General features: G+C 37.3%; 4 protein-coding genes across 4 annotated transcripts; 3 read left to right on the top strand and 1 right to left on the bottom strand.

The window, feature by feature from the left end:
- The first annotated feature begins 473 nt into the window (after nt 1–473).
- On the top strand, nt 474–1,220 carry LOC148910205 (uncharacterized). The gene has a single exon (XM_089031995.1). It carries the CDS (start codon nt 492–494, stop codon nt 1,218–1,220), a length of 729 nt encoding a protein of 242 aa, XP_088888121.1. The 5' UTR covers nt 474–491.
- Nucleotides 1,221–4,243: 3,023 nt separating this feature from the next.
- LOC116299502 (uncharacterized) lies at nt 4,244–13,918 on the top strand. The gene is given in 3 exon segments (XM_089032084.1): nt 4,244–4,714; nt 9,328–12,187; nt 12,190–13,918. Coding segments are annotated over 2 exon segments (4,401 nt in total). The 5' UTR covers nt 4,244–4,714; nt 9,328–9,511; the 3' UTR covers nt 13,915–13,918.
- Nucleotides 13,919–14,568: 650 nt separating this feature from the next.
- Nucleotides 14,569–15,952, top strand: LOC148910204 (serine/threonine-protein kinase/endoribonuclease ire-1-like). The gene has a single exon (XM_089032083.1). The coding sequence runs from the start codon at nt 14,569–14,571 to the stop codon at nt 15,688–15,690; it is 1,122 nt and encodes a 373-aa protein (XP_088888209.1). The 3' UTR covers nt 15,691–15,952.
- A 369-nt stretch (nt 15,953–16,321) lies between these two features.
- On the bottom strand, nt 16,322–20,134 carry LOC116299507 (uncharacterized). The gene is made up of 5 exons (XM_031708168.2): nt 19,992–20,134; nt 19,235–19,328; nt 18,521–18,680; nt 17,726–17,884; nt 16,322–17,069 (listed from the first exon to the last, which is right to left on the bottom strand). The coding sequence occupies exons 1-5, from the start codon at nt 20,126–20,128 to the stop codon at nt 16,900–16,902; spliced, it is 720 nt and encodes a 239-aa protein (XP_031564028.2). The 5' UTR covers nt 20,129–20,134; the 3' UTR covers nt 16,322–16,899.
- Between the last annotated feature and the right edge of the window lie 101 nt (nt 20,135–20,235).

The following is a 20,235-nucleotide window of genomic DNA, read 5'->3' as shown; positions in this document are numbered from 1 at the left end:
GCTGATTTTATAAACTCATACTATCTGTTGGCCTATATATTCGCCTCTTATGGTTTCTTAGGTTTCGTAGCCTCGAAAACACGCTTACAACTAGTTAGCGAAAGAACAGAAGATTTACGGGTCATTTAGGATGTTTTGTCACGCAGTTTACTTGTGCTATATAACTTTACTTTTAAGAACAACCTTTTGCTTTGGAAAGAGAGGAAAAAGACCGAAAAGAGCAAATGTTCCAAATGTATGGGCAATTTTTTCCAATGATTCTGCTATATACGGCTATGGTAACCTTGTAATTTCCCATCATGAAACGCGATTTTTTATCCTATGAAAAATCGTGATTTGGTAAACTTTATTTACGGATACTCGATCGTGAAACTGAAATATCAATTTTAGAATCCTACCCCCTTCCCCTTATTACTATTGTTATTATTATTATTATTATTATTATTATTATTATTATTATTATTATTATTATTATTATCATTATCAAGGACATGGACTTCGATTTGAACAAAAGAGAATTCAGAGATGCTATCAAACTTAGATACGACTGGGAAATCACTGACATCCCATCGGTATGTGTGTGCGGGGATTTGTTTAATGTGGACCATGCTATGATCTGTAGACGTGGCGGATTTGTTATTCAGCGCCACAACGAGCTGCGCGATCTTGAAGCAGAACTGTTGAGCATGGTCTGCAATGACGTTGAAATAGAACCAGTACTTCAAGAAGTTACAGGAGAAATCCTGACCAGAGGTTCTAATAAAGCTTCTGATGCTCGCCTTGACGTTCATGCACGTGGCTTTTGGGAAAGGCAGAGATCTGCATTCTTTGATGTTAGGGTGTGTCATCCAAATGCAGAGTCCTACAAAGACCTCACCCCCCAGCGAATATACCACCTGCATGAGAATGAGAAGAAGCGCAAGTATGCTAGCAGAGTCTTGGAAGTTGAACAAGCGACTTTTACGCCATTAGTATTCACTACAACTGGAGGTATGGCAGATAAGTGTAGAAGATACCACAGTAGGCTCGCCGAACTAATTGCCAACAAGAAAGGAGAAGATTATGCCACCACTGTATCCTGGATACGAGCAAAGGTTTCTTTCTCCCTTTTGAGATGGGCTCTTCTATGCCTTAGGGGCTCAAGAACCACAAGAAGATTATTTAGGAACATAAAGGACATAGACTTGGATGTTGAGACTGCAAATGCAGCAATTAACTAAATACTTAACATATATATATATATATATATATATATATATATATATATAAATGTTTGCCATTATTACTATTTTTTTTAACATATATTATTAGGATTAATTTAAAAAATAAAAAAAAATAGAAATTAAAAACAAAATTATTATCATTATTATTATTATTATTATTATTATTATTATTTTCTCGAAATCACCAGATTGTTCATTTTGTCTTTCATCCGAATCTCTTTTGTACACATAGTAAGTGGATAGCAACACTATCTCGATCGCTTCACTGGCGCCATAATTCTGTCCTCAACTTTATCGCCTCATCATTCAAAACCATTGACAATTCTACTCTCTATGCTGACCTTGATAATTATCACAGTCCTTCAATTATAACTGGCGATAGTTATCGCCCTGACTTGATTTTAAAAACATCTAGTACACTCTATATATTTGAATCAAACCTTAAGAATAATGCTGATCGTAAGAAGAAAAAATATAAAAAACTTATTAGTGATTTAAATAGTGATTATAGCCATGTAAAGTTTGTTAATCTTTCAATGTTTTTTTTAGTATCTTTCATGTACTTAAATGTAAAAGATTCAAGTAGCCAATCGTAAATTGCCTATATATATAGCGAGATTTACGATGGAATTTGGAAAACATACTAAAGTTTACATTATTATTATTATTATTACTATTATTATTATTATTAATATTATTATTGTTGTTGTTGTTGTTATTATTATTATTATCATTATTATTATTATTATTATTATTATTTCGTGAAGGGACCTGGCCCCCCACCCCCCCCCCCTCCAATGTTGGTTCTCAGTCAATCAAAACTGCGGTGACTATCACATAGCGTTAAATATACTATTTCAGTGCTCCCCCCCCTCCCCAAAAATTTTCAGCTTCCGCTGCCCCTGTTGGTTAGTGCGCGGTCTTCTTTGCAAGAGGTTTGACTTCCATTCAGTGACCACACATCCTTGTTTCGACTTCTTTCCTTTCCGTGTAGCTTTAATTAGCTTTAAATACCCTTAAAACGGAGCACTGATAGAAAGAGGGAGCGAAATGAACGCACCATCGGCCTCAGCAAGTTAATTAGTCAATGACCATTACGACCGACGTAAAATAAGGACGCTTTACCTTTACCTTTTTATGCATATGGAAAGCTAAAGAAATCCTTACCGGGGCTTTTCCAACAAAATCCCCTTATTATAACATTTTTATATAATTTTTTAAGTTCATGGGTCTTTTTAATGTACCAAAACACTTCAGTGCAATAACGTCAAAAAAGGTTTATTCAAAAAAACTGGCGATAATGTTATCTTAGCAAGTCACGTGATATGTGACGTCATACACCCAAAATCGTTGGGGTGACTGACAGGGCACGTGACTACATCCCTACCAAGTTTCGTAATCACAGGTTGTATTGCCGCGAAGAAAATGGGACAGGGGCCACCAGAGGTGCGTGTGGCCAGCAGACGTGGGGCCACCAGACGTTTGGCACGATGGGGTCACCACAGGTGTATAAGAATACGGCATGGGAAATGTTCAATTTCTATCTTGTGTCTTTGTAAGTAGTTTTATGGACGGTTTATTGTCATGGTTTAGCCATAAAACGCTATTTATAGGTCACGTGACCTGTGACGTCACGCTGCCAGGGGGGTTGGTTACCATCAGCGTTGGCATACAAAGACTTTGGTAGTGCAATAACGTCAAAAAAGGTTTATTTCAAAAACTGGCGATAATGTTATCTTAGCAAGTCACGTGATATGTGACGTCATACACCCAAAATCGTTGGGGTGACTGACAGGGCACGTGACTACATCCCTGCCAAGTTTCGTAATCACAGGTTGTATTGCCGCGGAGAAAATGGGACAGGGGCCACCAGAGGTGTGGGGCCACCAGACGTGGGGCCACCAGACGTTGGTGGAACGTGCCAAGCTTACTTGCTAAAAACACTAAAAACACTAAAAACACTAAAAACACTAAAAACACTAAAAACACTAAAAACACTAAAAACACTAAAAACACTAAAAACACTAAAACACTAAAAACACTAAAAACACTAAAAACACTAAAAACACAACACTAAAAACACTAAAAACACTAAAAACACTAAAAACACTAAAAACACTAAAAACACTAAAAACACTAAAAACACTAAAAACACTAAAAACACTAAAAACACTAAAAACACTAAAAAAACTAAAACACTAAAACACTAAAAACACTAAAAACACTAAAAACACTAAAAACACTAAAAACACTAAAAACACTAAAAACACTAAAAACGGATGCGAAGGAGACTAGGCAAAGATTTGCTCCAGTACTAAATGATCAATGTTTTCCGGAATGAAGAAAAGTTGAAAAATATTTCTAAACGAATCTTTATAGAAAATCTACTAATTTGGTCGTGTAAATAAATAGTTTCCGAAGGAAAAAATTCTACGGATTGTTGCCCAGTGCCGTCACAACGTCAAATTAAGGAGTAACGCCACACGCATAATTTTTTAAAGCCTTTACTGTATTAACGGGAAACTCGTAACTTTCAAGCCTTTCAACGTAACAAAACACCTTTCGCAACCAAAAGGTAATTACATATGCATCAATTCAGATTAAATTTCCGATTCTTAGACTGAGTGCATTCAGTCAAACTGTTAAATAGTTGACGTCACCTAAATTAGATAAGTTAGTTACTATTTTAGCTGACCTCACATAAATTTGAAACTACGAGTAAACCGATACTGAGATCAGAGGGAGAAACGATGTATATATAACTGAATGTCTATTCACTCATTCTCTGGTAAAACAAACCCCCGGATTAGCATGACCGTTATTTGGCGCGCTTTTACTATTTTAGGTGACGTCAACTAAATAGTTATGTAAGTTAGATAGCTACATTTATCTAACTATTCAACAGTTTGACTGAATGCACTCTAACAATATCGTTCAGTTTTCAAATCATAGCGGGGTATCATAGTGTTAAAAATGTATTGCTTGCCTTCAGTGATTTTACCCATACTTCCCGTTCCGGCTAGTCGCGTTGTCACGGTCATCAACAAGTGACGCTTTTTCTAATGACTCAGTATGCTGGGCTTATTTCCGCCTTGGCTATAATTATACAGAGATCACCGATTTTGAGTTATTGAACACTTTCTGATCTTTTGGGGAATTCAAACGACTTGGGGAATACTGTTTATGATTTCTTATATCTACATGGTTTAGAAAACGTTTCAAAATGTGAGGGATGCTGTGAATCATCGATAGCCAGTTATGAAACATCACCAGTCAGATCTTGTTTTAGCAACGTAAGCGTAATTTTGTATCTCGGAATACAGCTCGGATAATTCCGTTGTACTAGAAAAACTGGCCTCCAAACAACGTAAAGCAAGCATCAAAAAAAACATGTGTTATACAGAGACCTGATAATATCGATGGACAACGAATTGGAGTCATGAAGTAATGAAGTATATCTCAAATAACAAATCTTTTCGAGAAAGAATTAGGTAAGTTTGAAAGTTATGGTGCTCAACATACATTTATCATATATTTACTACAATAATATCACAAGGATCTGGGGTACTAAAAGAAATAATATATAAATTTAGGCAATGCCTAAAAGCGGAGCTCCCTGTGTTAATTTTTGCACGATACTATAATATGATACTAAAATATGAATATGAATAAATATTCTTCAATGGCAAAACAAACTGAAATCGACGGGGGAAAGGGGGACAAGAAAAAACGACATATACATGGAAATATAGGCCCAAAACAATTTTTGTTTACATGTCGTGTTACTAAACGAGTATTGTAGGAAATCGAACGATCTCGAGTTCAATTTGGAATTTATAGATACTCGTGATGTTTTGAAAGTTTGAAATTTTGCAAACTTTCAAAACATCACTACTCGTACGAGAACTTGTGCAATTTTTTGTTTAAAATACACTCAACAAAATGTTTATGCATTGAAAATCAGATTACTGCGACTTAATGATCATAAAACATTTACTAAAATTACGTACGAATAAAGCAATAACAGGAGATCCAGAGGGACTCTATCTTCCGTGGTCAGTCGTTCAGGCACTTCCGCTTTCACCATTTTACACATTGGTCGAGAATTCTTCCATGATTTTCTCTCAAGTTTTACTGTTATGTTGCCTATGGCTGTATTAATTCTATCTAGCCTGACATTTTAGCCATACAGTAGCGAGAATTGAACGACAAAATATTGAACCTAAGAATCCAGTGCATTTTATTATGCCTTATATAAATAGAAGACATATACCTTGATGTCAAAGTGCAAAGTAGTTCTGACAAAGAAAGATAGACGAATAATTAAAAGTCGAAAGGAACCCTTGAAATTACGCGGTGAACACTAGGTATAACACTCATTCTCCTTCAGTACTACAATTACTAGAATTCAAAAGAAACTGTAATCGATCCTTCTAAACAACTTCAAAAATATAAATTGCACTCGTGGAAGCCGTCTGTTTGATCTTGATTCCATTCCCTTTGAATTAAGATAAAAGGTAGCGAGACACAAATGGCAGACAGCATTTGCCCAACAAATTGGCACTGCATTTTAAACAAACAAGACCCTGCTAGCAGGCAACACTTGGGATACCTGGAGGACCTGGTTTCAACATGCATGGAAAATTTTGTTGGTTGAGCTTCCAAAAATACTGATAAAGTAGATATTGCATGAAATCGAAATATGTGATGTGGTTGCTGGAAAGGTTGCGCATCTAGAGAAGTAACGTCAGACATTTACACTTTTGGGGTCTCTGTGTTGTGATTTATTGATGTTTTTGATGAAATAATGCACGAGTCATTTGAAAGCCCCGCACCAACCCCCTCCCCCCCCCCCCCCACACCCTCCCCCCCCCCCCCCCCCCACACACACACATTGGTCTCCGGGGACAATGTGAGAGGTGAATGCCCTGGTCCCCGAGGAAACAGTTTAATAGATATGAATGTCCCTGCTTTTGAATTTACAGTGAATTACAATATACGATGAACAAAGAGAATTTATTTTATAAATTTTATAGGCCATTTTAATACAAGACCAAAATAGTACACAACTGGTAACTATTGTCTATTAACATGTACTCTTACACTTGCAGCAACATGTTTGTATTCATATATTTATCGATGGCATATCAGTTGATTTTGTGATGATCAAATTGAGTAAATACGGTAACTGGGTAATTTTTCATTGTCACTGTTATTCTAAAAGCTGCCAAACTCTGAATATAATGTAAATGTTGGGCAAAAGTACTAATTATATATGACTGCCATTCTGCAAGTCTTTTTCTTCTTTCTTTTCTGCTTGCAATCTGAAAAAGATGTAAAAGCATAATATTGTTGTTTGTTGCTGTGGTTTGGGACCAAAGCATTTTGCTATATAAAAACAACAATTGATAGATTTAAGCCTAAATCTTCGCAGTATGTTTACAAAAGCTGATTGACAAGACTGAAGTTAAACTTGTAAAGAATATTTTAACTACCGCAAAATTTACTCACCTTTTATCACCAACTCCTGGAAGGTCTCGGTGACCGCTGCCTTCTTTGTTTTTTAAATACTATCTTATTACAAAGCATAGCAAAACAAGTACAAGTACGTACCGAAGAACAATCGCAATGGTATGACGCGATAAAAATTCATAACCGCTGACCAGAAGTAAAAAATTAACCGCTGACCAGATATGACTCCGTGATGCAAAGCAGTGAAAAGAAGCGTATCTCCCGCCTACCAGAGCGCTAGTAAGAGATACTAGTAAACTTTCCCAACCAGATAACCCGGTCTACCCTGCCACCAGGGTCTTGTCCTGATTGCTCCCTGACAAAATGGGCAAATTGCGCAATAGTACCCACAGGTCTTCGGGACCTTACCCAAGAGACTTTTTCAGGTATCTGCTATAGGGTTCCCGTCTATAGTCCAATCAATAAGCATGTACAACATGTTAATCACTTGTCACTACGTTGTCAAATGATTATGAAAGGGTGGAGCTAGCAGATCACGTGACAGAAATTTATGTCTAAGCATTCTTTATTTCGTTGACTTCTGTGACTCAAGACAGCCGAACTAGAAATATTAATTTACCATCGTAATCTCGTAAACAAGGATTTTTATTAAGGGTCTTCAAACTTCATGGGCAATAGATTATTTTGGTTAACTATTCACACTTTTCCTGTTGTGCTTCATAGTTTCTTGGATATTAAGTTGGCCAGCTGAACAGATAACACGGGTGGTATGAGGAATGGAAGAAAGTTACCCCCTGTCTGATTCAATTGGTCTTTCTTTTTCTTGTCGGATACCTTTTTATCAGCTAAAGCGCGCAATACTTTCAGCACGTTTAGAGTCAATTCACAGATAGTTTCAATTAATTCGTTCAAGTTATTACAACACTTTAGGATAGCACGTCTTAGTTTTGGATTTGATTTAGCTGGCTTCGTCTATTTCGAGATACAGAGATAAGAGATATTTCAAAAAGATAATTATATATAATTTCCACCGTACACCTTATAGCACCCAAACAAATAAACAAATAAACTCATTTGATTTCATTGAACTTGGAAATGTGGTAGCGAAATGCTTCCTTTATCTTGTGCCCAAAGTAGAAGTTTGTACTGACTATTATTTTCAAACTTCTTCACAAGACCACTTACAAAGCTACTTCCTTGTGACCATACGCTAGAGTAGTTACACCATCCTCTAGCATATATCTCTTATCGTCGTAAGGGGTAAAGACCTATTTTATTGATATTGACTGTATACAGTTGGTGTTTTTCACTCCGTAACTGTTGCATAGTAGCCGATATCCAGCATCATTCCGAATTCCCTTACATGGGGCGAAAATTGATCAACGAGGTTCAGTTAATTTGTGTAAGGGACACAAATTAAGCGCCGATGAGGTGTGCCAAACGAAAGTTTTCGTTGAATTTCTGGTTTTTTTTTTTTCATCTTGAAAATCATTTGTCCACCCGAGCCCTAGAAATAGGTCTCTGATCTTCTAGATTTATAATTTTTTAGTATTTGTTTCGTTTTTCCCCCGAACATAATGTTTTACCTTAAGCTAAATTGGCATCTTTAGAATTTACTGGTGACTGTTGTGACAGAACTTTGTCGTATTTCGTATTGTATCAATTCCAACTTCTCTTAAATCTAGTAAGTGTGACTTCCACGAAGTCGTTTATTCATGTACTTAAGAGTCTAAATAAAGTTACGATTACGTCACTAACTAACGCTTAACTATAAATAAAAGCGCCTCAGCATAATTTTGTTCAAATAGGCCGGTGAAGCGTTCATTCTCCTATAAGCCAAGCAAAATGTCTTAGACTTGCTGGAAAGCCTGCTTATTTGTATGCATGATTATATTTTATCAATTTAATATTCTTGGTTTTCATGTGACGTCATCAAAAAATAAAATCCAAAGTATTCACCGCACAAAACTGTTTGTTTGTCGAATATTTTGTTTATAGCATTATAAGAAAAGTCTTGCCAAAATAATTTTGTATTAGCGATATTTGGTTTTAGATTTATTGCGAGACCAATTCTGTCACGCATTTTCAAAGCATTAGAAATATGAAAATTTGATTGAAATAATACGTTTTTAACTTAGTAGATGATTGGTAACTTTATTTTGATGATTATTGTTATTGAAAAATTGAAATGTTTGCAATATAAACATTGTTTTTAACCTTCGTGATTTGGCGGACCCATACATTTCAACTAAATTATGGCCATAATCAGTCGCTTGTACCTTCGTATTTAAAACTTATTTTAGCTAGAATTTTGACGGAGATATATAGTTTTGGCTACTGTTTCGGCCTGCGGAAGTTTTGTTTTATATAAATCCTTGCAAACTTTTTGATGACGTAGGTGAAAACCAAGAATTATCACCCTCAAAATCCCTTAACATCCTTCTATAGTATTCTTACTCAAAAATTATCTTTATAGATCAGAAGATTTTCCTCAAAAGTAAAGAAGTGGAAGTTTTGTTTTATATAAATCCTTGCAAACTTTTTGATGACGTAGGTGAAAATCAAGAATTATCACCCTCAAAATCCCTTAACATCCTTCTGTAATATTCTTACTCAAAAATTATCTTTATAGATCAGAAGATTTCCCTCAAAAGTAAAGATGACTACAGAAGGCATTTAAAAGATGTCTAAGATAGATCAAAAGGGGCAAGAACGTGAAATGTACGATATGGCACTGTGCTATACCCGAACAATGAACAGTGTGTCCAAAACAATCATAGCCTGAGGAGTAGGTTTTTGGCGAAAAACAAATGAGTATGCCGGAAGAAGAGGAACAATTGGATCTGTTTAATGCTGTCAAGAATAACAATGAAAGTGTGATCCGTGACTTACTCGACGCTGGAGCAGATTTGAATATCACTGATGAATCCTGGAAGAGAACTCCTTTGTTTTATGCTGTTCTTGGTAACTTTGAAAATGTGGTTCGTGTACTGATCAAAGCTGGTGCAAATGTTAATATTAAAGACAGAGAAGAAAACAGCTGTTTATTCTTTGCAGTTTTATGTGACCACTCAAATATAGCCCGCGTACTAATTGATGCTAAAGCTGATGTTAATGCAATCGACAAATTTCAGAAGAGAACTCCTATATTCTACGCGGTTAGTAATGGTGATGGAGAACTAGTAGATGCGTTAATTGATGGTGGTGCTGATGTCAACAATACTGATAGTGACGGCAAAACAGCTTTGTTTTATGCATTAAGAAGTAAAAATGACAATATTGTACGGGCGATAATTGATGCTGGTGCTGATGTCAACAAGACTGATAGTGATGGCCAAACAGCTTTGTTTTGCGCATTAAGAAGTAAAAATGACAATATTGTACGGGCGATAATTGATGCTGGTGCTGATGTCAACAATACTGATAGTGACGGCAAAACAGCTTTGTTTTATGCATTAAGAAGTAAAAATGACAATATTGTACGGGCGATAATTGATGCTGGTGCTGATGTCAACAAGACTGATAGTGATGGCCAAACAGCTTTGTTTTGCGCATTAAGAAGTAAAAATGACAATATTGTACGGGCGATAATTGATGCTGGTGCTGATGTCAACAAGACTGATAGTGATGGCCAAACAGCTTTGTTTTGCGCATTAAGAAGTAGAAATGACAATATTGTACGGGCGATAATTGATGCTGGTGCTGATGTCAACAAGACTGATAGTGATGGCCAAACTGCTTTGTTTATTGCTGTAATACATGACAACAAAAGTATTGTGCAGGCGTTAATTGATGCTGGTGCTGATGTCAACAAGACGGATATTGTTTACCAAACTGCTTTGTTTATTGCAGTCGAAAACGACAATGAAAGTATTGTGCGGGCGTTAATTGATGCTGGTGCTGATGTCAAAAAGACGAATATTATTAACAGAACTGCTTTGTTTAGTGCAGTGAGACAGGGCAATGAAAGTATTGTGCGGGCGATAATTGATGCTGGTGCTGATGTCAACAAGACGGATATTGTTTACCAAACTGCTTTGTTTAGTGCAGTGAGACAGGACAATGAAAGTATTGTGCGGGCGTTAATTGATGCTGGTGCTGATGTCAACAAGACTGATGATTATGGTGGCGAAACTGCTTTGCTTATTGCAGTCGAAAATAACAATGAAATTATTGTGCGGGTGTTAATTGATGCTGGCGCTGATGTCAACGAGACTTATAGGAATAAAACTGTTTTCCTTGATACACTCCTACTTGGCTCTGATTTCGAGAAAATTTATAATGATGGCGAAACTGCTTTGTTTATTGCAGTCAGAAACGACAATGAAAGTATTGTACAGGCGTTAATTGATGCTGGTGTTGATGTGAACAAGACTGATGATGATGGCAAAACTGCTTTGTTTAGTGTAGCTAGTAACGGGAATGAAAGTATTGTACGGTCGTTAATCGATGCTGGTGCAGATGTTAACAAGACTGATAATGATGGCGAAACTGCTTTGTTTGTTGCAGTCGAAAATAACAATGAAAGTATTGTACAGGCGTTAATTGATGCTGGCGCTGATGTCCACAACTTTGACGATCGTGGCCAAACTGCTTTGTTTATTGCAGTCAGTAGCGACAATGAAAGTATTGTGCGGGCGTTAATCAATGCTGGTGCTGATGTCAACAAGACTGATAATTATGGCAAAACTGCTTTGTTTAGTGCAGCTAGTAACGACAATGAAAGTATTGTACAGGCGTTAATTGGTGCTGGCGCTGATGTCCACAAGTTTGACGATGGTGGCCAAACTGCTTTGTTTATTGCAGTCAGTAGCGACAATGAAAGTATTGTGCGGGCGTTAATCAATGCTGGTGCTGATGTCAACAAGACTGATAATTATGGCAAAACTGCTTTGTTTAGTGCAGCTAGTAACGACAATGAAAGTATTGTACGGGAGTTAATCAATGCTGGTGCTGATGTCAACAAGACTGATAATTATGGCAAAACTGCTTTGTTTAGTGCAGCTAGTAACGACCATGAAAGCATTATACAGGCGTTAATTGATGCTGGCGCTGATGTCCACAAGTTTGACGATGGTGGCAAAACTGCTTTGTTTAGTGCAGCTAGTAACGACAATGAAAGTATTGTACGGGCGTTAATCAATGCTGGTGCTGATGCTAAAAAGACTGATAAGTATGGCCAAACTGCCTTGTTTAGTGCAGTAACAAACGACAATGCAATTATTGTGCAGGCATTAATTGATGCTGGTGCTGATGTCAACAAGACTGATAAGTATGGCCAAACTGCCTTGTTTAGTGCAGCCAGAAACGACAATGCAATTATTGTGCAGACGTTAATTGATGCTGGTGCCGATTGCAACAAGGCTAATAATGATGGCAAAACTGCGTTGTTTAGTGCAGTCACAAATGACAATGCAATTATTGTGCAGGCATTAATTGATGCTGGTGCTGATATCAACAAAGTTAATAATGATAGTCAAACCGCTTTGTTTTGCGTATCACGATTTTTTCTTCAGATGATTCCATTGGTTTATTGATTGACAAGGGTTGTGATGTCAACCTACCTGACAACAAAGGCGAAACTCCGTTGTTTCATTTTGTCAGATTGGATTTGGACATTCATGTAAAAATTTTGGTGGAGAAAGGTAAAGCCTTGATAAATGTGAGAAATCACCATGGAAGAACGCCCTTATTTTATGCTCTGCAGCGTTCACCAGTGGTTGCCCTTTACCTTCTCTACAATGGTGGAAATCTCTATTTGAAAGACAATTGCAATTTAAGCATTTTATCATTTTTTATTGAAGAGATGTTGCACAATGAAAATCCTTTTTATCGTTTTGATCTGACTGAGCAATTGAACCTGCTTCATAGAAAAGGTGTTACGAAAATAATTATGGTAAAAGCACTAATAGAAGTACTATTTTGCAAAATTGTGCTTATGTGTACGCCTTTGGGTGAAGTCAAAACTTCCTATTCATATTTTGTGCACAAAGAATGTCTTTCTGAGTTCTTGTCGAGGGCTGATGATCAAACTAAAATAACCATAGAAAACATTTTGGAACAGATCTCAAGTGAGCAACTGTCACAAGTAGTTCCTTCATTTGTGAATTTAGGTGCTGATCCAAACAGTGTTGACTCGCATGGCAACACTTTACTTCACTATGTAACTCTCCTGCCATTTGTCGGTGTATCTCAAACGGAGGTCATGGAAACATGTCACCTACTAAGAAGGCATGGAACAACAATGAACATCAAAAACCACCAAGGTCAAACGCCTCTGTTGTTTTGCTTGTCAGAACTTAGTTTGCATACGAAGTGGTTACTAAGAACTGATGATGTAAAGATGCTGGTAGAAATCTGTAGACTTTTGCTAAACTGTGGAACGAAGGTCAACGATACATTACCAAACGGAAAGTCTGTTTTCCATTTGATAATTGATCTTTTTCAAAAAGGTCTTCGATTGCAAGATGAAGCTGTAAGAAAGGAAGTACTAAACGAAATGTTTAATCTGCTGCAATTGTTTTCAGATGCAAATTGTAAACAAGCTGAAAGCTTTAAAAATAGCAGTGGCCATCTTTACTTGCTACTTCATTCATGGGCATCGCTCACTTTACCATCTTCAGAAAACTATTCGAGTAACGTTACCCATAACTACACATTTGAAAAACTTTTGAAAGCCATTTTACAGCTTCTCCTGAAATGTGGGGCAAAGCCGAATGCCAGAGATGATGATGAAAGAACCCCTCTGCATCAGTGCAAGACTTGGAGTGCTGTAAAGCTTTTGATAGATGCTGGAGCGAAAAGAGATGCTGTGGATTCGTCAGGACACCCACCCCTATTTGCTGCAGCGGAAAGACGCACTTTTCTTCGGAGAACTGACTGTTTTTATCAAGACGTTTTAGGAGACCCAGAAACCTTCTGGAGAACTGCTATAAAGATGAAACTTCATCCATGGACTGTTGACCAAGATAATAACTCTGTTCTAAGTATCATGATAAAATGCCAAGCCTTTGTTCTTGCCAAAGCCTTAATTGAAGTCATTTGTGTAGACAAACACATTGAATCTGATACAATTGCTTATCCACTTTTAAACGTTATTTGCAAGGACCAGTCGACACAAACACGTTGGAAAGCTAATCTAGTCAAAATTATTTTGAATTCAAGAAAAAAGATAGCGAACTTAGATGTGCCTCTTCGCTTTTGCTGCAAGAATATATAGAACTTGGTAGCTCAGATGACAGTTCAAGTGACATCATTTCAGATGACAGTTCAAGTGACATCATTTCAGATGACAGTTCGATTGACAGTTCAATTTCAGATGACAGTTCAATTGACATTTCAGATGACAGTTTAAGTGAGAGTTTACATTCCTCTAAAGGAACAAAAAGAAAATTCTTCGATAAGTTTAAAAAGTATAGCAAGACGCAACCCATGCTTAAAAAAAGAAAAACAGTTGCACAATGTAGTACAGAGGAAACTGGAAAGGCAGAAAACTGGAAAGATCTGGTACCTAGCGATTCAGTCCACTGCGAAATTGCTGAAATGCTTCTTTCATATGGAGCCAATTTTCGAATTCCTGACTCAACTGGTGAGTCATGCCTTGACCTAGCGGAGACCTGTCCTGAACTCAAACACCTCTTAACGAAACCCATAGATGTGAGCAAAATCTCTAAGCGCATTCCTTGGGATTCTGTTTCCAAGAGGTACGAAACCACGTTGACCAAAGTTTCAAGAGGACAAGAGAGAGAGATAGTCGGCTCATTTTGGTATCACAAAGACCACATTGGACGTGGCTCGTACGGACTTGTTTTTCACAGGGATCAATGAGAATGATGGTAGGGAAGTGGCCATAAAACAAATTCAAAAGTCGCGCATGGTACGACCAGAAGACAAGCGTGAAATAACAAACCTTGCTAAACTTGCCGACTGCAAACAAGTCGTTAGTTATGTGTGTTTCTTAGAAGACATACACTTTTCATACATAGTATTGGAGCTGATGGAGGGAGATCTTGAACACTACTTTAACGAAGGCGCAGTTGACAAAAGCAAAAGTGTCTTACTTTGCAAAGATGTGATTAAGGGACTAAGATATTTACATGAGAAAAAAATAATCCATCGTGACCTCAAGCCAGGAAACATCTTATATAAAACACATCCTAGACTTTGCTTAAAAATTGCTGACTTTGGTCTAAGCCGCGATTGCGTTAATGGCTCCTCTACTACAGAGTTCAGCCGTTCACGTACAATCGTTGGTACCGAAGGTTGGATTGCTCCAGAAATTTTGACGTCGACGTCCAAATCTAAGGGACATTTTACAGAGAATTCCGACACATTTTCCTGTGGACTTTTATTGCATTACATTTTGTCCGAACAAAAGCATCCCTTTTCTCCTACATCTTCATCAGCTCTGCACCTTATAGAAGATAACATAAAAAAAGATCAAATGCAAGGATGGGATGACCACATCTCTCCTGAAGCAACAGACCTGATTAAAAAGATGCTCAAGAAAAGTGTCGGGGAAAGAATAAGCCCAACTGATGCACTAGCTCATCCGTTGTTCTGGACGAATAGTAAAAGAAAGGATTTCCTCGTTGCTGTCGGAAATCAGCCAGAATTTGAATTATGGCCTTCCTATAGGAATTTTCCTGAGACTGATTTGGAAAAATACTTGAAGTCATCCATGATTTTCAAAAGAGTAGTCAAATGTAAGTCATGGGATAATTCAAGAAATAATCTCATGCGTAAGTTTTACCATGAAATGACTGCTAAAAAATGGCGGAACTACGACACTAAATCTATCGTGGACTTAGTGCGACTGATACGGAATGGCTACGCTCATTCTCACACGTTATCAGAAGAAATCAAGGAAATGTTGTCGACAAATTTTGATTACTTGGATTATTTTCCTGATCTTGTCATGGAAGTCTTTAAAGCCGTGACTGTTCATAAATGGACTCTATCTAGACCTCAAATCAAAGATGCCATGACCAAGTAAGAAGACGCATCGTAACGTAACTTTAAGCACGTGACATATGTTATTCTATTTGATAGTGAAGAGTGTCCTCTTTCAGAGCTGAAATCACTTTTATCGATGCGCACCAAAATACACAAACACGCGCTCGTACTTAGGCTTTTCTTATATTCAATTCACGCTCTGCATTTTATAGGGATTATGAAACGTGGGTTCTACGTCTTTTTATATCAATCTTATTATAACGCTGTAACTTTTGATGAAAGAAATAAACCTGAATACTAAACATCAGATGATAATTACAGGGGCGGCGGAACCAGTGGGGGAGGCCGGGGGGACACGTGCCCCCCCCCCACCAAATGTTTTTGGGGCGCCTGGCCCCCCTAAAAAATATTGGTTTCTTAGTCATTGTTTTACGGCAAGAGAATATCAAGTAAGAGAGCATATCCCTGTGACCCATGAAAGTTTCTTGAAAATCTATTTTTAGCTCCGTGCGCAAGCCTGGCCCCCCTAAAAAATATAATCTTCAGTGCCCCCCCCAAAGATTTTGCAGTGCCCCCCAAAGATTTTTAGCTTCCGCCGCCCCTGAATTACATAACTCTTCTCGTCTTTGCAAGAATCGTAACACAATTTTCACAAGTAGGTGAGGAAAATATAACTGCTGCTAATAGACTTTACTTGGATTATCGTCCTTGTCTTGTTACGGAAATCTTCAAGGCAAAACATGTGTTGTTTAGGTTGATTAGATAGGTGTAATTGCTAACAGAAACCTATCATTTTTCTATTCATGTAACTGGGCAAGAGTGGGAGGGAATCTCAATTTAGTTGATTTTATTCACTGTTGTCTCAATCACTGTTGCCAATCAACAAACTGTATTTTATATTATAAGGCCTTTTTAGTACATACATTTTATTGTAGTTGTGGATCACTACACCATATCCTTAATAAAAATACAATAGAAAGTACAAGAGGTTTTGCACAATATCTGACACTTGAAAGTAGCCATGTTAGATGACAGAACAATAAAGATAAATTCCATTTACTCTCGGAATTCTTTCTCATGTAAAACAATTGTATTGTTTCTGCCATCTAACATTGCTACTGTCAAGTGTCAGATATTGTGCAAAACCTCTTGTATTGTGTATTGTATTTTTATTAAGGATGATCAAAAGGTTTTCAGTTGATTTAAGTTCAGTCTCATAAGTAATATTTTTATGTTAAAAATGTCTATTTCATTTCTTGGTTTTCTTTGCATCCCGTTCCCCTGAACCTGTTCCTTCTCTCTTACGTTTAGCAGCACTTGACTTACATTCTGGTAGTAGCTCAGGTGCCAGTTTTGATGCTGTTACAAATGTCCACAATGTTAATTCTACTTTGTGTTCATTCCAATTGGCAACAGAATCTACAAAAACAACAAAAAAAGATGCACCTATTAATTTTGGATGCAAAAAAATAAAAAATACAAATAATAAGCAATTACTGGATGAGGATGAGCATGATATCGTAAATTATACGATAATAATTTACGATATTATGTGATAACCGAATTCAATAAGAAAAATATTTATATTTTTATATAATGTACCTTTTTTCACAAGATCTATATTTTAGTGCTGAGAGTTTTCAGAATCTATAAAACCTATACTTTAGTGTTGAGCTCTCTTGTTCAGGATTAGCCTTGAATTTTTGTAGAATATTTGTGTATTCCAATGAAGTTCATGGACCACATACGTGCCTTACCATGACCATGTTTCCTAGAATTTTGATTGGTGGATTATTTTCTAGCACAATGTGATTAGTCTACCAGTGCCATGACATTGGTGTGACCTACTGGTGTGACCATGTGTCTGCACAGTGTTTATGCTGTGCTTAGGGAATTTGATTGGATGGAGAGTAAATTCTCGCACAATGTGATTAGTCTGGCATATGCCTTGCTGTGTCACAACAGTGTTAATGCTGTGAGCTTTTCACAGTCATACAAAAACTGCTCTAGTAAATAGCATAGTCTCTTATGAACTTAAAAAGAGGCCAGCTAGCTAGCAAGCTGAATCAAATTACCTGTTTTGCAAAGCTTTGATAAACATTTTGATCTTAGCTGTTCCAGGTACTGCAAGTAGGCTTTCATAGTGTATTCTAGTTTTCCCTTGCCTACTGGCAAAGTCATCATAGCTTCATCTGCCATAAATGGGACTTGTGGGCAGCCAGCACACAGTATAGCTTTAAAAAGAGATACAGGACACATGGTATTGATGATTATGTGGATATCCACAATTCTGTAATGCAGTATTTGACTGTAAAATGTAATAAAGGGAATCAAGAGTGGTGTCACAGAAGTGTACACCCCTCTTACTTCTGGGGTCTAGAATTTGATTCCCAGATTCGGCATCACATGTGAGTAGGTCTCTCCCTTGATTTGAGAGTTTTTCTCTGGGTTCTTCAGTTTTCCTCCATTTGCAAAATCTAACACTGAGTTCCAATTTGATCTGTGAGTTAGCCGTACCCTGACTTTGATCATTCCAGAGGCAGAAATCAATAAAAGTTGGGAAATAAAAACAATACCATCTGATACAATCCCTCTCCCATATAAATAAGTGGTGATAACTAGTAGAGTACTAGCATGGACTGTGTTGGTATTTCTGAATAAAACAGCAGGAACTTGTGGATAACTTGAATAACTGTAAAAAGCTTTGTGAAACTGACGTTTCAGACGTACGTTTCGGACGTTAGTCCTTCGTTGGAGTAAGTTACTCCGAAGGACTAACATCCGAAACGTCAGTTTCACAAAGCTTTTTACGATGATTCAAGTTATCTGCAAGTTCCCCCATATAAATAAAACCAGTAAGCATGGCATACCAGAGGCTGTGGCAGGTCCTACACCTTTAAGTTCAGAGAGTTTTTTGATTGATTTCTCTATATTAGGTAGCAGCTTGAATGCCATTCTTGTGTTTTCTGAGATTGTTTCAGGACTGTTGGATTTAATCAAATCTACAAGGCGGGGCCTGAACTTTCCTCTCTAGAAAACAAAAAATGAAAAATCTTAATATGCAAAACAATAAACAACTTCTAAAGTAAATGCATTGTGTAGTTCCAGAAATTGTCCATACCCCCCCACCCACCTACCCACAAGAGGAATTTGGAATGTCCAAGGGCTAGGGGGAGTCAGAGAACAAAATTACAGAGTTTTTATGGAAGAAAATTAGCATTTCCAGGGGTAGGGGGGGTCTGAAAAAAAAACATCCGTGGGGGTATGGATAATTTCTGGAACCACACATTTAAAAAGTATTTCAGTTTCAATTCATTAATTTCAATAAAAGACGTGGAGTTTGGGCTATTCTTGTGATCCATCAGAAAGCCGTAAGTGGGGAATAACCATGATTCAATGAATGTGCAAACCTGCTCTTCCACATTTTAAATTACATATTTCATTGCTGAACTTTCACTCTACATGTGCATCAAATTAAGCATGGCCTCTTGTGTAGGGTTATAATTAAATATAAAATCCCCTACCCCCAGAACTTCCAAGAAAAACCATTTATTAGCCCCTCTCTACTTCTTGGACATACTAACTGATAGTTTCCATTGCATGAGTTTGATCAATTCTTCCTTGGTCAGGTATCTTTCTTCTCTTTTGTCAATTACAGCTGGTAACTCCTGTTGAAACCTTAAAAGGAAACAAACAATAAAAGATAGGGAACAAAATAATAAATACAAAACATCAACCGCCTCTCTCTTCCATGAAGCCAAGATTATTACCTGGGGCGACTCTCTTGAAAAGTGGGTACGAGGGCTCAACAGGCCTCTTAGGGTCGAAAATGAGACCTTGCGTACCTTTTAGGGTCTCCGGCTGACTCCCGGCTGACTCCGTACCTTTTAGGGTCAGATTTGTTCGTTTTGAAAAATATCAAACTTCATACAAGATTATAATGGTTGGAAAGGTTTTCATTTTAAATGTGGTCGTACCTTTTAAGGCCTGAAATCAGCATCTCAGTTAATTTATGCGTACCTATTAGGGTCATTTTCAAAACCGTCCGTCGAGCCCCCCTACCCAATTTTCAAGAGAGTCCCCCTCGGGATTATTAGTGTTTTCATAATAAAGAACATTACAACGACGAGTAGAAGAACAGCTTACGTAACAAAAGTCCACAAGTGATACAATAGCTATCAAAGAAAATAATAGGCTCGTGGCAAATGCAGAAGGAACCCAGAATGATGATACATGATGATTGAAATCATTTAGGGAGGCCTTTTAGGGAGCGTTCATGATTACTCTAGTGGGGCTATGGGGGTTTTGAAAAAAATATTATTGACAAAACTTCTTACCTACCAGTTATCTAACTCTATCAGCTCCTTACCCTTGTCTTTCTTCTTCTCCTTGGCTTTTCTCTCTAAAATCACCTCGTATAGTTCAAACGTTTTTCGCCAGATTCCTTCTGGAGCGTCGATCAATGAATCAGCCGCCATCTTGGATTTGGTCTTTTTATTTTTGGCGGGAAAATGAATTGCTTCACAGTCTTCTTCCGTGTCTTTTGTTGAATGTCCGCAGATTATCTCCCCGCGGGCTCAAATAC

Source organism: Actinia tenebrosa, unplaced genomic scaffold, assembly GCF_029948245.1.
Source record: "Actinia tenebrosa isolate PJP-AT-01 unplaced genomic scaffold, QUT_ActTen_1.0 PGA_scaffold17__23_contigs__length_9995812, whole genome shotgun sequence".
NCBI lineage: Eukaryota > Metazoa > Cnidaria > Anthozoa > Actiniaria > Actiniidae > Actinia > Actinia tenebrosa.
This window is presented reverse-complemented; position numbering and strand designations above follow the sequence as displayed.

Coding starts and splice junctions, on each gene's coding strand:
- LOC148910205 (XM_089031995.1), top strand. CDS start 492: ATGGACTTCGATTTGAACAAAAGAGAATTCAGAGATGCTATCAAACTT.
- LOC148910204 (XM_089032083.1), top strand. CDS start 14,569: ATGGTACGACCAGAAGACAAGCGTGAAATAACAAACCTTGCTAAACTT.
- LOC116299507 (XM_031708168.2), bottom strand. CDS start 20,128: ATGGCGGCTGATTCATTGATCGACGCTCCAGAAGGAATCTGGCGAAAA. Junction 19,329..19,991: donor CTGATAGAGTTAGATAACTG/GTAGGTAAGAAG, acceptor TTTCCTTTTAAG/GTTTCAACAGGAGTTACCAG. Junction 18,681..19,234: donor TCATGCAATGGAAACTATCA/GTTAGTATGTCC, acceptor TTTGTTTTCTAG/AGAGGAAAGTTCAGGCCCCG.